Raw genomic sequence first — 17,492 nt, 5'->3', positions numbered from 1 at the left:
CTGTCTTATTTTTTTTTTTGTTTAAAAACTCTGCTATAATCTGTCTGTCCCCATCGGTCCCTCCCTTGTGGTAAATATATAGCACAAAAATATAGGTGGTGAATGCTCCCGAATATATATGCAATAGATTTACAGATCAGAAGATTCTGCAGCAATAACAAAGAAAGAAGATAAGCACTCCTAGAGTGCAGAATTACAGTGGAACGACGTCCACAGTCGTAGGGCTACAACCCTGTTTTTCTCTCAGTTTACGTCTGGGTCTGCTGTCTATCAGCCCGTCTCGTCTATAAACCTGTTAATCTGTGTATAAACTGTCTGTCTGTGGAGTGGAGCCATTAGACAACAGAGTCTGCATCAGTCCGAGACCCTGGCCGTCTTCCTTGGCCCTGTCTGTCTGATTGTGTGGCTGTTTGTCTTAACGCCACTCGTCTCCATCTGACTGTGTTGTACGTGTCACCTTCACTGTCTGTCAGTCGTCTAACCTCTCTGTCCCCGTGTAAATCCATCTCTCGGCAGGTGGGCAGGTAATGTTCCTGTGAAATGTGCTTTAACGCCAGAGCCTTCTCCATTTTTCAAAGTCTTTTTCTTTGTTAGTCCATCAGGTTCTTTTTGTATCCATTCAGCATCTGTATGATTATAAAAATCCACTTGAATTCACAGGATCAGGAACATCCTCCCTCAAGGCCATATTCTGTCTGATACTGATTCATTATGTAGAGGGAGGCTTGACCTCTCCAAGTTGATGATTTCAGGTTAGACAGGCTCCGATTGGCTGTTAGGACTTCAAGATCTCATCTTTTCTCTTATTGACTCCCTGACTTGACTTCCAGTTCAGTTAGGGGCCGTCTCCATCTCCTCAGTTGCCTCTATTGGTTTGGATGGAGGAGTATATCCATTAGATGAGTCAGTCTCTCATGTCTTCCATTTGTGTGAGTTCCCCTTTAGACTCCTCTTGGTTTTTGCTTTGCTCTGATCCCAGTTCAGTTCGATCACAGCTCCGTCCCCAGAGCTGCCCTCCTCCGTTGCTTTAGAAGTTCGTGTCTTTCCAAAGCAACTTCTGCCTCTGCCTGTTAGCATGAGCTGCGTCATGGCTGCATTTGAGTAGAAAAAAAGACAAGAGACTGGCAATCATGGAGACAGGATGTTGTCCTGTCTTGTAGCTGGAGCGTGGCCTGGCGGTGACAGTGTTCTCTCACTGCCAGTGCTCAACCCAAACACAACCGAACAGGACCGTCGTCTTCACAATGAGGCCGTCTTCACATGGGAGGCTGCTTTGATTCAGTCCTTTCTTCATACTGAAGTGTGTGTCCAGTGCACTCAGTGTGACAGAAGCAATCAACCCCCTTTAATAGCACAGTTTATCTCGATGCTGAATGACCGGTGCCAGAGCAATAATAATGTAGACTCTGTTTTTTTTCCAGGAAAGTGTAATCACACAGCGTGGGTTCTTCTCTCCTCAACCCTTTGCTGTGAAGTACAAAATGTGGCACCGGGACACTGCGACGTGTCGTGATGTCCGGCAAGCAGGTCATGGCTTCATTATTAACACTGCCATTAAAGAGAGCGGGCGAGGTTGAATAAGAGGTCGAAGTATAATGACTGTGTCTGGCTTGGAATCAAATTATAAGGTATCCATGACCTGCTACGCCTTGGGGTCAAAGGTAGATAATAGCTACTATGTTTTTCCATTGCGTTACTTTCTTTTCTGTTACTTGACATCACAATTTCCTGTGAGTTAACGTTGCATCTTTCAAGGGCAGCAGACCTTTTCAGTTTGTGTCGACATAGGGACCGTCAGTCGATGAAACCCACGCTGGGTTTTGGTTGCAGCTGGAGAGTTTCCCTCTGCCGGGGGAGGTTAGGTTTCTGAACTGGGAATAAAGGTCTTTTGTAATCAGCGGCAAAGACCAGCTTGTTGGCGGCGATTGTGTCGAAGCATTCGGCTCTCCCCTCCGCAGCCTCGCGCCAGTTGTGGTCCCATGAGATATCGGAGTCATTAAGTTCAAGTAAGGATAATCAATCCTCACACCATGGTGCAGACGGTATTTAGATTGGGATCGAATCTAACAGCCTTCCCCTCCACAGCTTTGGCGTTGGTGTTATACATGGGGTTCTCAAAGGCAGCCTGGCCGTTGTTGTTTTCATGGACTGAACAACCGGTGTATTGTGTTTTTGGTGTGGTTCTGTGGAGAGAAACAACAGGAAATAGATTAGTCTAGATTTTACTTGTTAGAAATCTTAGAACTGGGATGGCAGTGCATGCATTTCTGGGAGTGGAGGCATAGTAAATATGCTTTAAAAAGGATTAGAGTCAGCGTTGTGCTTTTCAGGAAGCATTGTGAGATTCCAATCAGTACATAACCAAAGCTAATCCCCCCCTCAGATATTAACAACAGAACATCAGTTATTTGCATCTGTTCACAATGCAAATACCAGTCAATTGTGTTTGAACCATACCACAAAAAAAAATCCAATTTACCACCTCCTAAACTGAGTTGTTCTGCAGTACTGTTGCCAACACACAGTGACTTGACTGTCTCCCAGCACGTCGACAAGCAAGCTACAGAGACAGGTGTTGTTCTCATGAATTAGACAGCTTCCTAAAATGTTAACAATACCTTTTGACTTTTTTTGTACGGCGATAATGAAAAACAGACGTGGCGCAATGATGCAACAACAGGATCGGATTTTTTATTTTTTTTTTCCACTGCTCCCATTCAAAGGCGAGGCACTTCAAAGAGTTACGCGTAGGTTTATTTTTTTTTATTATTTTTTTTTCCCGAGTGCATACCTTTGTTTGTAGAGATAGAAGCCAAAGCCAGTGAAGATTAAAGCGAAGAAAGGCACCAGGATAGCGATAGCCACAGAACTGCTGTTGGTACCAAGCTGGGGCGGTGGCGAGTTCTGACTCTCCGACATGTTCAGACCTGGGACGGACGAGGAAACACACAACATGAAACGAAGGCCGCTCGCATGAGAAGTAAATCATTATATTACCGCGAGGCTAAAACAAGGACGTCCCTGTAATGTTTGCCCTTTTATGTTGTTGCACTTGCAGCCGCGATATCTGAGGCAGGGATGCCGGTAATTGGTTAAAGGCCGGCACGTCCCGCCAGAGCAGTTACAAGTGAGATCCTGTCAGCAGTGGAAGCTGGAAGATCACAATTATTTCAGTCTCCGCAGGTGACTTTGACCGCTACAGCTGGAGACGGCGGCTCTTTTAAGGTGCTGTTTTTCGCTTTTTGCTCTCGCAAAGGCAGAAACAGTGAGACCAATAAAGTCGCCAGACTGATCGCTTCCTCCGTTCGTAAAAGTTCCCACGAGTAGTTGGTCAGACTTTTTTCAAAGAAGTTCATGGTTAACTTATGAGGAGAGTTAATATTTAATGCTGCTGCTCAACAAAATAGAGGATTACCCAGTCTTTGTAGTCCAAACTGTCCGTAGTCTTTTCCCTGAATGAAACCCTGGAATACGTAACTAGAGCCATCGGGCTCTGCAGATACCTGATGAGAAGAAAAACACAGGAGAGAAGGGCAGATTGAAAAATGGTCACTGGAAAGTGGAAGAAGAAGAACGGGAAGGAAAAACTGCGTTATGCAGACGACTCAGCTTAAACATTTATGACAATTTGCGGATTTTTGTCCAATCGTTGTTGATGTATTTGAGCATTTCAACAACAAACATCACATGTATTATTTAATCAATGCTGAATAGTTGTCGAGAACAAATTTTTGCAGTATTTTTGCAGTTTTTCTTTCTGTCACATGATTCGTTTTTCAATGTTTCTGCTGATTTCTTGTGAACAGACAATTCATCCAAAAACGATGTATTTTTACTTGAAATGTTGTGTAAATGGGGCCTTATAGTCCAGAAAATCCAACACTTTTGTTGCCAATTCTGTGTTAATACAATGATTGTTTTGACTTACAAATCCATCCATAGTCCAGGAGTCGTCAATAATCTTGGCCGGAGAGACGGAGTCTTTCAGCTGGTTTCCCTGATTCGCGTAGTTCACCTGATACATCAGGAGCAGCAGCCGAGCCTCGGAGGCTTTGTAGACTCCTAGAAAAGAAAAGAAAAAAAAAAAAATCACTTTTAACAATGTAAGAGAGAAAACAATGGTTTGCGTACTGAAGATCATTAGATACTGAGAATGCATCAGAAAGTGAGAAAAGAGATCTCTTAATAGGACAAAATCGGTAAACAGGAACCTGATTTGAAACATACAAAGAACTGAATGTTGACAGTGTTTTAAGATGAAAAAAAAAAAAAAAATCCATGTGCCGTAACTGCTTTTAATATAGCGACTCATCCTGATGTGTTTTGTCAGTGTGGCTGCTTTAAAGCCGTTTATAAGAATGCTGTTTTCCTTTCGGCAAAGCCAGATCCCCCCCTCCCCCTCCCCCCGACGCCTCCAGTCTTTATGCTAAGCTAGGCTGAAAACATTTTGACTCATGCGGCTTTGTACTTCCTGCACAGACAAACGCTCGCTATCACCGTCTCACCTCGCTCTCGGAGAGAAAGTTTACTTTACGCGCTGTATATTTTCTAAAATGTCAAGACGGCTCCAATCATAACTGCACTTTCGTAAAGGGAAGTACATCTTGTGAGGAAAACATGCAAGTTTTATGCGGCTGGGCACTTTCTGGCCTTTCTCTGACTGTATAAGTGCAGCTTTAGCCGTTACTGATCTAAAGCTGCTCCCCAAAGCCAGAAGACGAATGTTAAAAGCCCGATAGCGGCGCGGTTTTGTGATACAGTGTTTGTGCTCTCCGCTACTCCAGGAACCAATTCGAGCTTCAACGGGATTTGTGTTTTAATAGGGTCTTAACCCCCTGCTGACGCTGTTGTAGGACCCTGGGAGGTATGAGTGTGACACAGAGTGTGTGACAAAGTGTCTCTCAGTGTGAGTTTGGGGGGGGGGATACAATAACATTAAAAAGAAGCATGGCGGCTCTACGGAAGCAGTGAAATTAATACACTAGTCAGAAGGCAGCACCACTGATTACAAGATGTTCTCGCAGGTGAAGAAGCTGGATATCTGAGCGTTTGTCCACAGTTTCAGCATCGTGGTGTGTGTGAGATGTGTCCGTGCATGCAGCATTATATGCCGCATAATTGAGCGCAGTGTGACATGCCTGAAAGGAGCAGCTCCATGTTGCCGTTGCTCAGGGTGACGTTGACTCTCCCCGTTGTGGAGTTGAAGCTGGTGATGCTCAGCGTCATGGGCTGCTTCCTCCCTCGGTAATTATACGAACCTTTCCATATGTAGTTCGGAGCGAAGACGTCGTCTGGAACTGCAAAAGACACGGCGGAAGAGAGGAAATTAGCTGCAATCCTTTATCCTCGAGTAGATTTTTGTCGTCAAAACCTCTGACCGGTGAGTTGTGTTCACAGTTTGAATTGTCAAAAAAAAAAAAAAAAACAACCTCAAGTGAAGAAGCTGTTGTCACAACACCAGGGTGCCATTTGTGAAGAAACCAGAGGGGAGGGGGGCTTTACCCAATGCCTTTTTTTGTTTATTTGTTCTTTAAATAATAATAATAAAAAAAAAAACATCAGAAAAATAGCAATGAACAGAGGAAACAACTAAAATCAGCTCTGTTATTCCTCTCTGCACCTGTTCTTTCCACTCCCTCTGCAGGATGCACACCTGAATGCAGATTATTTCTTGGGATTTGAGTTTTACTCCCCCAGACATTATTACAATGTGAGGCTTGGCTGTTTTAGCTTGGCACACGGGGCACTCAGGAGTCTCCTTTTCCATTTTCTGTTGTTGAAATGAATTCGGTCTGTTTTTGGTCAGAGAGTTTAGCAGAAGCTGAAAAGGTCCTGCAACACCTTCCCTTTTATTCGCTTTGGCCAGCTTTGATGTGTTTGAGTTCGTATGGATTTTACCTTTAAATGGGAAAAAAAAAGCTTGTGTCTTCTGCAAAGCTCTAAATTTTTTGCGGCATCCCATTATTATGTTATTGTCTCTTTAGAGATGAGCCATGTTGATTTTAAACAGCGTAACTCGCTGCAATAATTGGAGGCTATCAAGACTGGCAACGCATTTCAAAGTAAAAATCTTCTTGTTTACTTATTTTACTGCCCTCATATTCCAACAGTCATTAAAACAGGATCTTTTATTCAACCAAAAACACATAACTTGGGATGAGACAAAGCAAATGCGGTGCTGTGTCACCTCCTTAATGGAAATAACACGGGGTGGGGGTAGGGGGGCGCATGGACCAGCGAGGGCGTAAATTGTACACAGTACAACACTAATGAGGACGCAGCCTTAACAAACGGCCATCTACATCTTGGCTGTGATGTTGTTTATTGCACACACCCACATGCTGTGATTCATGCCTTTCGGGGACACTGCGTGGACTTCAATTATTTTCCTGCAGACGTACTCTGAACCCAGTCATGAGCCCGCAACTCGCTGAACCTCAACCTCAACGCCACGTTACCATAATGTGAGCGTATGAACAGTGTGGAGCTCATGTAGAGGGACACACCGTGTATGCAGGGATAAATAATTGAGGATATGTGTTGTTCCTCTACATTTAATGTCATCTTAACATGTACAGGAGCGGGAGACCTTCAGGAGCTGCTTTCAGGCGGACATACGCTCACTGCGGCCAAGAAGGACACGTTTTGAAAACCAAAATTGAACAGAATCAGAAGGGGGGAAAGACGGGAAACAATGCCACAGAAGGTAATTTACCTTTCTGTGTGTGCTGAGAGAAAAAAAAAAAATGCATTATTTAGGACTGCGATTGAAAGCAGGAGTGGACAATGAAATGGAAAAGAACAAAAGAAGGACGGAACCGTGGAGCCAAACTGAGCCGAGCGAAAACAGGGCAGAATTTAACGAAACACAGAAAGGGCCAAACTAATACGGGGGAGATAAAGAAAGGTAAAAATAGACATGGAGTGACGGGACACTATTGGCCTGGAATAGAAAAGGACTGTAATAGAACTGACCGTTTAGTTTAGGGCTGGGAGTCCCGGTTACTGGCTTCACAGGTCGCTTCTTTTCTCCAGCTGCACATGAGAGAGAGAGAGAGAGAGAGAGAGAGAGAGAGAGAGAGAGAGAGAGAGAGAGAGAGAGAGAGAGAGAGAGAGAGAGAGAGAGAGAGAGAGAGAGAGAGAGAGAGAGAGAGAGAGAGAGAGAGAGAGAGAGAGAGAGAGATAATGACCTTTTAAAACTCATGAGCAGAGATTCAGAGACGCGAGATGAAAAGAGATTAAAATGTTTTGGTTTGGATCTTGTTGCACTCACAGGTCTATCAGCCACCATCCCCCCCCCCCCCCCCCCCCCCCCCCCACAAAAAAAAAACAGTTTAATTCAGGAGAGAGCACACTTTATTCAACAAAATAACCAAATTAGAATTCAGCGCAGGTCAGTCTTAGTCACACATTCACATAATGAGCGGGGATTGTGTTGAAAAGGGTCACACAAAGCAAACCTCTTTAATGGTTATTTGTAGGCACAGCAATGCAAATAGAGTTCACGACCGATAATTGTCGCGCATATTAGATCGCTTTGAGTGCGGCCTCGGAACACCGGGGGTTTTGACCATTCAGAGCAGCCTCTATCGTCACTTCAAGATGCAGCCATTGTTGCCAGCAAGTAAAGGCAAGCAGAGGAGAGGGTATTTGCCCTAGAATCTCAAATTGGATCAGAGAGTGCTCCAATTTTAAAGACTACTTCAGGGCAGCGGGGTGGCAGAGTTTGTGGAATGATTTCAGGAAAGAAGCTTGCAGTTCTTTTTTTTTTTTTCTTTGCACAAAGAGATCTTCAGAGCTTCGTCTGTTAGCATTTCTGGGGGAATCAGACGAGACAGCCGGTCAAGCGTTTCTATGTGCTCGACAAGCGTCTCTGATATAATCAAAAGCCATGTTGCTCGTCCCAAATCGACCTGCTGATGAATTTGTTTTGTATGTAATTGTCTCAGGAATAAGCTTTCACTCTTCATTTATATGAGGAGATGTGGAAACGTCAATATCCATAATCCAGAGTTTGAAACTCTATGATATAATCAGACGAGATAATGAGATCTTTGTGCATTGTAACGGCCCGAACGCACTGGACGCGGAAGCGCCGCGCGCGGTAGCGCCGCGCACGGCGCTTCTGATCGCCTCCCATGTTAACCTATCTGACCGGCCGCACCGAACGCGCAGTGGAGCGCCGCGCGCGCCGCGGCTCGCGCTCTGCAGCGCGCCCGCTCCGCTTCGTTCTATTTTTCACGCGAGCCGCGAGCGCAGGGAGCGCCATATGTCAAGCTGGATCAAGCAGATCGGACCAGACAGGAAGTCGGAAACAGAAAAGGCAAGAGAATCCGGTCAATTTTCAAAATATAACAAATTAAATGACGATTAGTTACGGGCGGTGTTGCTCGTCCGTCTATAATTTGTCACTTGGGTCTAATCACAAGACAGATGGACACACAAACAGACATACGCATGTACGCACCCAAACACACACACACACACACACACACACACACACACACACACACACACACACACACACACACACACACACACACAGCGACAGACATTCACGTGATGCAGAAAAAAAGAGGACAGGAGGAGAAAATGTCTCTCCACAGGTCACCACAACACACACATCCATACTGGCAGAGCGAGACAGAGGGAACAGGGAACAAACGTGAAAACCGAGAGCTGACGGAGCGAGCCGAGTGTAGCCGATGTGTGACCAGCGCGGAGAGCGCAGGCGCCTCCAGTGCGAACAGCCAAGCGCCGGCGCGGAGACGCGCGCGGTGCGCGCGGCGCCTCCGCTACGCTTCCGCGTCCAGTGCGTTCCCGGCGTAAGGGTGTTGTTGAACTTAGAATTGAAGGTAAAGCATGATGGTCAGTAGCCTGTAGTATTGACATCATGTGATATTAAACAATAGCAAACAACAGCTGACAGAAATCACAGGTATAATAGTAAAACTCAAAATTCACATTAAGGATCAGATATCTTGGACAGACAGCATAAAAACAAGTCAAGGACAATGTCTATCTTCAGTATGATCAATAATTTACAGAAATTTTTTAGACCCTTAGTCATGTTTGCTTGCCTTGAAAAGGCTTTGCTCACAGCTGCCTTACAGGCATTTTCTCAGTAAAGGATCCTACAAACTGAGCAATTTTCCATTTTCACAATTTTATAAGCTTATTATAAACCACATTTTGTGATAAGACTTGACAACAGTAACTCTGTTAACCTGTAAATCCTCCTGATTCCCAAGTGCCTGCAAGAAGTAATGAAAAACGCAAACCTGCTTTAGATTTATGTCCTGTTGCAAGTCCCCCAAAAATTAGCTGATATAATGTTTAGCTTCCCTGGAGAATCTGCAGATTAGTCTAACTGGTGGAACCTTTTCTGCTGGATGTTATCAATTGTAAATAGCTGTGAGAAGCAATATGTGACTTCAACAGTCTGTTTATTCATTCTTGCCAAATCTTTAAAATTCCGACTCTGCTTCATCACCAATATATCAGCAAAACTGAACTTAAATTGATTATAAATACATTTTACAAATTAGTTCAGAAGTGCAGATCGTTTGAAGAGTGATGAACCACCATCTGTTTCAGATGAAACCTTTTTATTTTAGACTCTTCCATTGCTGATGAGCGCCAGGTCTGGTTCATTAGCTCACAGTTTGAACCAGGTGTTCACTCGTGGTTAAGTTGTGGTAAGAAACATGGATTCCTGACATGTAATAACTTCCTGACAGCACCTGCACGGATTGGGCTGGCCAATCAAGCGAGAGACCCAAAATCCACAGGACATTTTTTAAAATCTCCCCCCCTTTTTTTTTCTATCGGAGCTGCCAGACCATCAGTCCATTGGCTGACCAGCCCACCAGGAAATCCCACCCTACTCCAGATGGCCGGTCTGTCTCAGTTGTGTGAAGCGGCGAAGCGTCCTTGAGCAAGGTGCATCCACACACGGCGATCTGTTTACTGGAGCTAAGCTGGATAAGATCTTCAAACAAATACTCATCGTGATCGCGCTCAGTGAAACAGTGAATCTGTCACCTCGACATATAGGCATCTTTCCCGTCCAGGTCCCGTCGCTCTTGCAGACTCGGTGCTCAGAACCTCCTGCGAGGAAGTAGCCGTGCTGACAGCTGTACACCAAGGTGTAGCCAAAGCCGGGCAGATCCATCCCCACCACGTCCACATGGAGCGGGCTCTCCGGCTGCTTGCAGGCGTGGGCTGAAGGTTGAGGAGGTACAAGATTCACTTCAGTGAGATGACGAGTGATGGCTGACCTGCTAACAAACTGAAAGTGTGTGTGTGTGTGTGTGTGTGTGTGTGACTTACGGATGCACTCAGGCTGAGTTCCACTCCACGTCAGATCAGGCTGGCAGGTTCTGGAGGAGGATCCCTGAATCAGATGACCCGGCTGGCACTGAAATGACACCACACTCCCCACCTGTGTGGGGGAAAAAAAAAAAAATCCAACGAAAAGCAGACAGGGAGTTTTTGACTTTAGTTTGCTGATGATCTACAGGCGAAAACACCCATCGAAGAGAGTCGTAGCAGTGCAGTGCGACTGCACTCATGCTGCACTGAGACACACAATAAAATGCATTTTTAAAAACTACATTTGAACCCAAAAATTTGGAAAAAAAAAAAACACATGTAGATGACTGGTAAAGAATACTTATGGAAGCAGAAGCCCTGCAGCAGCTGTTGGTTAACCTCATACGTCCTAGAAAAATATTACCAGTAATTATCTAACTATCCACAGTCCTTGTTCTTTATACAAATGCATTGCGAAATGCAGCCGGCTCTAATAGTACATTTGAGCTACTCAGATTACATGGTCATTATCAAGACTGCAGTCATTTCTTTTGGAAATGACTCTTTCTTTGTATTTCCTTGATAAACTGCAGTAGAGATGTATTTTAATAACATTCAGTTCATTCCAAGTACAAAACTCTGGGCATACACTGTAATGCAGTGTGGAGGATTGTATAAAGATTAAAGGAATAAAGGAATATCAGTCCCAGGTTTAATGTCTTGATTGTGGAACCAAAACTTTCCACCCTGTGCCTATTTAAGACCCTGAGTTACACATTATCCCTCCTCTGTTCTTTCTATCTCATTCCAATCTCCCCCAAACTCTGAAAGAAGGCAAAAATGTCTAAAAGTACTTTTAAAAAGATTCCATCAGACAATCATGTAACATTTATCAAGCCTCACAGATTTTTCGAAGCTACAGGGCGACAATAACAATTGTTTTCATAGTCAGTTAATTACTGAATATCGTGCTCATTACTCTGTTATCTGTTCGCACAACAGAATAACTGAAATAAGTTGTAAAAAAAGTCTCTATTTTTGCATCGAAAAGCTTGAATCTGATTAATTTTTGGCGCGGCTGGCCACCCTGCTGGGGAGCCTCCCGGGTTTTTCAAGGTACTTGGAGAGTATGTATCTCCATAAATCTCTGCAGAAGTTTCCAGAGTTGTTGTCTGAGTTTATGGTGTTTCCTGCTGCTTGTGTCTCTTATTGTGATCCCAGACTGACAGGAGTTTTTTTGAGAACAAGGGTCTGACGGGGCCATGCCATCACACCATCTGTTGCAGGGTTTCTCGGTTTCCTGTCACTGAATATACATCATTACAGCAGCGGCTGTATGCTTCCAACACTCCCCACGCTGTGCTGATATACTGATAAAATGTCTCCCCGAGTAATGGACACGACTCCGATCCCCCCAACAATTGCCGTCTGATTTTGTTCAGTAACTTTAAGCTTCTTCTTCCATCTTCCGCTTCTCATATTTACCCCATGCAAACATAAATAACAAGCATCAGATACATTGCAGCCTGCATGGCACCGTGTGACTGCAGGTGGCTTTCCTTTAATGTGTCTAGGTGTGTGAGGCTGTTTTCTGCAAAAAATGCTACAAAAATAAAGTACTGATCAGCAGTTAGTTCCAAAAAAAATACATTCCTCATGACACTATGATTTGTTTTCACAATAATACTTAACAAATGAGGTGTGAAGGAAGGTTAGTAGACTTAATGACTAAAACGGGTATATGCGGAGTGTGTGGCTCTCCTGCTGGGTGTCCTTGCGGGGTTTTCAGGCCATGAGAGGTATGATGCTCAGTGAATCTGAGGGAAGTTGCAGGTGTGGGTTTACGGCATTTTGGCTGTTTGTGTCTCTTAATCTGATCCCAAACTGACTCCGTTTTCCAGATCAACTCTCTGGCGGGGCCGTACCATCTGTTGCTGGACTCCCTGGTCTCCTGTCACTGAATATAGATCTTTATGGCTCTGCTAGTGTGCTTCCAGTCACTGCTGTGCTCTTTAATAGATGTGTGTGTGTGGATACGACTATTATCACCCTAAACGCCTCTAACTTTTGCTAATTCCTAAATTTAAATGTCTTTTATTTCATTTCAAAACTTTAATTTCTTTTCCAGTCCCTTTCTTTAATTTAACCTTGCTTTCTTTTTCTTTAATTACCAATCTACTGAGATAGTACCAATCAAATGGGCCACAGAAACACCTTCTCTCGCAGTTATTAACTTCTCGGGGTAATAAAGTCACAAAGACACGGAGAGTCGGGCGGTACCTTGAAACCGTAGGTCCGATTCAAGGAGCCGTAGCGAGGCGTTCCCGGGTTATCGCAGCTGGTTTTGGTTGGTTCTGAAAAGAAGAGCACAAGAGGGCCGAGTAATTACACACAAAATCTGGGAGAAAGACAAATTAGCGGCAGCATTATACATCCTGTCTCAAGTCTCCTCTCTCCTCTCCTCTGTTGTCATGGTAACAGTGGGTTGCCGATGCCGCGAGGACAGCAGGGGGCAGTAGTACTTTGTGAAAAAACGAAGCGGGAGCCGCTCTGACAGTGTGTGAGTGTGTGTGTGTGTGTGGGGCAGGGTCATCAGCATGTAGAGCACATCCTGACGCAGAGCTCGATTCAATACAGCTTCCGAAATGACAGATTCACTCTCCACCTCTCTCGCTCTCTCTCTCCCCCCCTCTTCCTGTACCTCTCTATCTGCCCCTCTCTTTCTCTCCTCACTGTTGTCTCCTTCCACCTCTCTTCTCTTCTTTAAAACTGCACTTTTCCTCTCGCCTTCTATCCCTCCGTGTCGCCGTGTCGCCGTCTGCCCACTCGCTCGCCGTCTCCCCTCGTCTGTCTTATTTAAAGAGCGCGCTGCGTTGGCTACAAACTCCTTCTGGTAGAGTCACATCTGCAATACACATCACGCGCCCGTGTATACAGCTGTAGTCTCACACACACAGAAGAATGCTCTCTGTTCTCTCTGACTGTTAAAAGAAAGAACCCCAAAAGCAGCTCTTTATTTGTGTGAATGCTTGTTTAAGTGCAAACCTCAATGTTAAATAAATAAATAAATAAATGAATAAGATTGAGTCCACAAAGATTTCCCTGCCACTACTTCTTCCTTTCAGAAGGTATACATCCAGCCCGTACATCAATGAAGTAACACTTCATGAACCGGCTTCTATTTTTAGATTGCCTATTTCACAAGGAATGTCTGACTTTACCGCCGCTGTAGGAGAACCGGATGTACGCCTTCATCAAGTGCTGCGGAGGAAGCCAAAGTCAGGTGTCTGTTCACATTACAAAAGCTCTCCTTTATTACCATTCATCGCCATACTCGATGTTTAAGCACCTGCTCTGAGTCAGACGTGTGAAGTGGTCCTCTAAACATCATATGTGGTGCTGGAACTGACCCAGTGGGACCATTTGTAATGTGTGCTGAATATCCCCTCTCATTTTCTCCCTAATCCCCGGACAGAAGCGGCTTGTTTGAAGCTGGATGTGGATGCCTGCCTCCAGAAGCCGCTCGCTAACGACTGTACGTAGACCTCTGAGAGATCACTTTTGAACATCTTTTAACTTTTAATATCATCTGTGTTAGAGTGTTTTTAACAATACTGAAGAAGCCGTTGTTGAAATTGTGCGACACGCTGGTGAATCTTGTCTGTTTCTCTCAGGTAACGACGCTGCAAATGGGTGAACATCATTATTTCTTGGCTTTGTGGGAGTTTTTTTTTTTTTTTAATTGTCAAGAAATCCCAATTAGTTTTAGTGTTATTGCTGAGAACAGTTTATATGCATAAGCCGATCACTTGTGAGAGGATAGGAGTAAAAGAGCTAAAGACAAGGAATTTATTTTGAGGGATTATGTTACATTATTTACTGTTTTAAGTTAAAATTCTCTCATATCTTCAAAGATGGGAAGCATCGCAGCGTGGTATACACACATGGAGTCTTCTCTGATACAGCAAAAAGGAATCATCTGCCATATAGCCTTGATTTCAGTCAGAATCTGAAACACTAATAATCAGATTCTACTTGTGCAGGTGCTGGTAGCCCAAAGAAAATCAACAGATAGCCAGAAAGGTTTAAATTGTTGGTTTCACAGGAAGAATGATGGTCATTTTAGTCAGATTTTCACAAGACATGTATGTAACTGGATAAAATATCAAATGCACGTGTGTTTAAGTACAATCAGCAGCTATAATTGTCATAAATCCTTCTAGCTGATGTTCTCTGTCATAGTTTGGCCCTCAGCTGGTGACGATCACATTTTGGTGGCCCTCAAAATGATCAAAGCTGCCGGTCCCTGAACTAATGGTTTTGTTGGTATCATGGTGGGAAGCGTCTAATAGAATATCTGAGAACATTCCTGGTGCCATTCTGAGCTCTGGGGGCCTCTCTGTGTAGAAACAGCACATTTTCTCTCCAGAAACTCTGGTTTCCTCCCACCATCCACCCACCCACAAGCATTTAATGCTAATTGGTGACCTTAAATTTTCCAGAGAAGTAGCTCCAGCCTCCCCAATATGAATTAAGCAGGATGAAAGATGGATGAACGTTTGTACTTCTCATACAAACCATTGCTTCTCCAGCTTTAAGCCCATAAAGAATGTTTTCCTCCCTTTTTTTATGGCAAATTTTTCACATTTCATCCATCAGATCTGACGCTATATCTGCAACCGATGCTTTAGTGTGCAAGAACCCTTTAAGACTCGCAAATGCATCTGCGATTTGTTAGCGACAGCTGTTTGTGAGGTGGCACGCTACCATCATCTGTGATCTGTGCATAAGCGGCGCTAACAAATGGCCTTTGTGAAACAACGGTCCACCGAAATGCTTTTAGTAGGCCGACGTAATGCCGGAGTGACACAGCCAATTATCTGAAGCTAAAAATACAAACAGAACGAGCTGCGGTCTTTATCCACATGGTTAGAGCGCCGAGTGTATCTTAAGAGCAAAAAAACAACATCTAAGATATCGATTCCATCCGCCAGTGAAAAGTCCCCAGGAAGAGTTGCCAATCTGGGAATGATAGCTTCACTCACTTTGGAGGAATCCTTCAAGGCATGTCCTCCCAAGGCTGCCTTTTCATTAACAAGATTGTCTCAGATGAGCTTCCAGTCGCTATTCATTATTACCCCAATAAGTCTATGGAACTTTTCAGTTTCACAGGACAGAAGTTGCTCGGCAAAGCAAACCCAGGAGTAAACTGAAATGCGGTTGTCAGCTCCGTAATGACGGGTCGTTAATTGCCACGATCATTAGGCAGCCGGCGGGGGGGTTGGGGGTTTCGAAGGGGAGGGGGGGGGGGGTTTATCAGACAGACTCCATAGCAAGCTCCCCACCGGGCCACCAAACAGTGATAATAAACTGACAGGGTAGCATAAACTAACTAATGCGTCTGTGAGGTTACGGGCCCACACACACCCTCAGCTGGGAGAGGAAACAGTCAATAACACAAACTGAAACAAAGTTATAACATCAAGCGGACATATCATTGATCAAAAGGCAACATGTAAGGCAAAGGAACCATTTGGAAAACAAGCCTGTGACACTGTCTTTTGATACGTTATTTAAAAGGAAATACTTATTTTACTAGAGTGACCTCCTGAGAAATCTCATTCAGAAGTTTGAAAGCTCTGGTGGACCCACCAACACCGCCCTTTAATTCTCCCCCAGACTTTGAAGTGGGTGAGACGCCCAGCCCGGGGATACTCGGCTGTGCTCCAGTTCATGTGGGGATAAATGATTGATGATAGTCAGGAACTGTTTGAAAGCAATCAGTAAAATCTCCACTCATTTTTTTTTTTTTTTTTTGGTGCATGTTAAAAGCCTGGGTTATGTATTTTGAAGCAGTTGGACACTTTGTTAGACATAATATTCCTGCAGAAACTTTTTGAACGTCAGAATTTTGCCTGATTTAGACTTTTATGTCTGCATTTAGATTTTTAATCCTGTCTTTAACTTCGAGCAAAAAGTAGTTTTTCAGGTGTATCTACTTTATTTGACTACTTTTATTCTGATGACTAGCTACGTTTCCAATTTCAGCATAATCATTTGAATTCTCTCTTCCATGAATCTTAAAACTGAATTCTTCCTTATTTGAACCTGCAGAGACGATTCAGGATTGCAGTGAAAGCTTCAAAAGCAGTTTTCCACACCGCAACTCTGCTCAAGTTGACTTGAATTTATCACTTCTTAAATGAAGTCCACTCAGATTTTAATCATTATTTTTCATAAAGACAAATAATTTGGTTTCTGAATCTAAACTATGATAAAAATGTAGTCTCCACACAACAAACAGCATTACATTATTCACAACAGTTATATTGTGTATGTGTGCATACAGGTATGAGAATATGAGCGAGGATCCTTAAACAAAACACTGTGTGTAAATTAAAGTGCCAAATCAGTTTTTAATTTTCTACATCATGCATTATATCCATTGTTGTCCATTGTATCTGCACTGTTACTTCACCAAAAAGAGCTTTCAGTGTGTGATCACATTCGTAATGTATTAAAAAACAGTAATAAAAAGCATTACGAACAAAAACAAGTGAAGAAAATGGATTATTTTTCACCTCAACAGAATTTTTAAAATCTAGACCAACCGCGAATATGTGTGTGTTTGGTATTGTTTTTACCTGAAACAGGCTTCACAGAGGTTCTGCTCTGTGTGCAGTTTGCAGGTTCTACTTCAGTGTAAATGGATTTTCTCTGGCATCACTCCACAGCCCAAAACATTCATGTTAAGGTGATTTTCTAAGGGCCTGTAGGTGAGAGTGTTTGTTTTTCTTTCTGAGTTTGTTGGCGATCTTGACCTGTCCACAGTCGGCCGGGATCAAGCTTTAACACCCTGCTGCCCATGGCGGGATGAAGCGGGTCCGGACGACGGATGGAGGAGATAATAAAATTACCGATGCAGCGAGGCTGAGTCCCACTCCAGGTGCCGTCGCTTTCACAGAGCCGGGTCGATGTGCCCACCAGAATGAGCGGCGAAGCACAGCTGAAGGACACTTCTGACTGATAGATGAAGCTCCGTCCCTCTCTGAAGCCGCCCACCGGAGTACCCGGGTCACCGCAGAACTTGGCTGCGAGCACACAAACACACACAAACAATGTGAAGAAAAGAAGAGTTGACCATTGTTCCGATCGCAGAAACGTAGATTTTATTTCTA

At 44.0% G+C, this 17,492-nt stretch overlaps 1 protein-coding gene and 1 long non-coding RNA gene across 3 annotated transcripts in view; one reads left to right on the top strand and one right to left on the bottom strand.

Annotated features, from left to right (window-relative positions):
• The first annotated feature begins 238 nt into the window (after positions 1 to 238).
• LOC115409364 (uncharacterized) lies at positions 239 to 17,271 on the top strand. Its single transcript, XR_003933938.1, has 4 exons — positions 239 to 475; positions 1,404 to 1,408; positions 12,026 to 12,029; positions 17,261 to 17,271. It is a non-coding gene; the product is annotated as an uncharacterized LOC115409364 (long non-coding RNA).
• The window catches only part of csmd3b (CUB and Sushi multiple domains 3b), a 337,669-nt gene continuing 321,644 nt past the window's right edge, over positions 1,468 to 17,492 (bottom strand). For both annotated transcript variants that reach the window (XM_030120514.1, XM_030120513.1), the window contains exons 65-74: positions 17,232 to 17,405; positions 12,595 to 12,668; positions 10,333 to 10,444; positions 10,045 to 10,224; positions 6,976 to 7,035; positions 5,139 to 5,297; positions 3,929 to 4,062; positions 3,416 to 3,503; positions 2,792 to 2,927; positions 1,468 to 2,183 (exon numbers count right to left, since the gene is read on the bottom strand). In XM_030120514.1, coding sequence (XP_029976374.1) covers positions 2,024 to 2,183; positions 2,792 to 2,927; positions 3,416 to 3,503; positions 3,929 to 4,062; positions 5,139 to 5,297; positions 6,976 to 7,035; positions 10,045 to 10,224; positions 10,333 to 10,444; positions 12,595 to 12,668; positions 17,232 to 17,405 — 1,277 coding nt within the window. In that variant the 3' untranslated portion in view covers positions 1,468 to 2,023. The remainder of the gene's footprint in view (positions 2,184 to 2,791; positions 2,928 to 3,415; positions 3,504 to 3,928; positions 4,063 to 5,138; positions 5,298 to 6,975; positions 7,036 to 10,044; positions 10,225 to 10,332; positions 10,445 to 12,594; positions 12,669 to 17,231; positions 17,406 to 17,492) is intronic.

The sequence above is a fragment of the Salarias fasciatus genome, chromosome 22, assembly GCF_902148845.1.
Source record: "Salarias fasciatus chromosome 22, fSalaFa1.1, whole genome shotgun sequence".
In the NCBI taxonomy this organism is placed as follows: domain Eukaryota; kingdom Metazoa; phylum Chordata; class Actinopteri; order Blenniiformes; family Blenniidae; genus Salarias; species Salarias fasciatus.
Note: the sequence above shows the minus strand (reverse complement) of the source record. Positions and strands in the feature narration are given on the sequence as shown.